This window comes from Miscanthus floridulus, unplaced genomic scaffold (assembly GCF_019320115.1).
Source record: "Miscanthus floridulus cultivar M001 unplaced genomic scaffold, ASM1932011v1 fs_613_1, whole genome shotgun sequence".
NCBI classification, from domain to species: Eukaryota; Viridiplantae; Streptophyta; class Magnoliopsida; order Poales; family Poaceae; genus Miscanthus; species Miscanthus floridulus.
In genome coordinates, this window is record NW_027097014.1 from 116,461 (window position 1) to 118,065 (window position 1,605).

The 1,605-nt window shown below is 54.6% G+C and overlaps 1 protein-coding gene across 1 annotated transcript; it reads right to left on the bottom strand.

Annotated features, from left to right (window-relative positions):
- On the bottom strand, positions 1-845 carry LOC136532415 (uncharacterized). The gene is made up of 2 exons (XM_066525015.1): positions 710-845; positions 1-305 (listed from the first exon to the last, which is right to left on the bottom strand). The coding sequence occupies exons 1-2, from the start codon at positions 843-845 to the stop codon at positions 1-3; spliced, it is 441 nt and encodes a 146-aa protein (XP_066381112.1).
- Positions 846-1,605: the final 760 nt, after the last annotated feature.

Below are 1,605 nucleotides of genomic sequence, written 5' to 3' on the forward strand. Positions count from 1 at the left end.
TCACGACGCGCTGGGAGCCGGGGCCGTGTCACGGCTGAAGTCACCAGAGGGAGCACCTATGCGCGCGGCGGACGCGGCGAGCCGGGACGGACGAGGCGGCGCACGTCGGAGGGGCGGCGCGCGGCGAGCGCGGGACGGCCGGCACTCCGCGCGGCGAGGCGGCGCGAGCGGGCTGGGGTCGCGGGCGTCCGGCACGGCGGGGGCCGGCGCGGACGCGGGTGCGGGCGCGGGCGCGGGCTGGGGCCACGGACGGCTGGGGCTACGCGCGGCGGTGGGCGCGGCGGTGCGGCAGCGCTGGCGGCGCCCTGGCTCGGGAGAGGTAGAGAGAGAGAGAGAGGAAGAGAGAAAGGAAGCGAGGGCCCATACGTAAGACAGGGCTTTGCGCCATGAACCACGGCACCAAGCTCAGCGCCAAGATCTACGGAGCCAAGCTCGGCGCCAAGATCTACGGCGCCAAGGTGCTTGCCAAGTCACCGTCACGTCTGCGCCGAACCCAAGACCTAGGCGCCAAAATCTATGGCGTCGAGACATGTAAGCTCGGCGCCACCAACGATGGCGCCGAACTAAGGGTCCAGATTTTAAAAGCATACCTCCAGAGGCATATTTGTGATTTTTTTTTCAAAAAAAAGACTAAAAAACAAAAAATTCAGTTGGCAGCCTAACCTTATCCTCTTCAAACCAACTGTACTAACGTACCATTTCAAGTCACCCTTAGTCGTCAGTGTAGGCCCAAAATCAAAAGTTTTCTCTGCCTCAATTTTCCCACCACCAACAAGATCCTCGACCCCGGCGTCAACATTGCTCAAATTCTCATCCATGTGCTCATGAGCCTTCACACTAGCCATCATTGGACGCTCGAAAGTTTCAAGCCCCTTTGCTAACCTTCGGTGGATACGACAGAAATGAGGCAGACGCTGTAGTCAAAGCAGTAATCTTATGATTATTGAAGCATTAACCGGAAGAGTTTGGATCATGAACCGGCACTGACACCACTGTTAGATCAGTACACACCTGGCAGTGAATTGTTGAGTGCCACTGTTGGCTCAATACCACACCCGATAATAATTATTATTCTCATCGCCATCATCACACAATCATAATCATTGTCGAGTGAATAGCTTCTCCTGAATTTTCTGAATCCTAGGCTTACGAACCGACAATGATAAGTAATCTCTGCCGGTTGCAGTACAAGCGGCAGTGATTGTGTGTTCTGGCGCAGAGAAGGTTTTTCTAGTTAATCATTCGGAGACATTTGGACAAATTGCTATCACAGCTTGATGTTTATTTCAGAGTATGTTTGGCGACTAGCAGAAGCAGGCTAAATTAGTAAGGATGCGGAGAGTCTCTTTGAGTTGCTTTTGGTAGCCATATACATGCATGTAAGCATGTCATCAAATGCATGCAAGACTACTGGCACGTCGGAGTATACGGTATATACACCGGCACCTCAAAATCAAAAGGAGGACACCAGCCAATCTGGACGCGCGGGGAGAACGTGCAGGTGCGCGAAGGTGCGTGCCGCCTCCATGGGAAGTGGAACCCCATACGCCTGCGCCTTGGTCGCTGTTGATCAAGAAGCCTAGTAAGACTAAGAAGCCGGAGTTG

Coding starts and splice junctions, on each gene's coding strand:
- LOC136532415 (XM_066525015.1), bottom strand. CDS start 845: ATGGCTAGTGTGAAGGCTCATGAGCACATGGATGAGAATTTGAGCAAT. Junction 306..709: donor GCCTACACTGACGACTAAGG/GTGACTTGAAAT, acceptor CTCCCGAGCCAG/GGCGCCGCCAGCGCTGCCGC.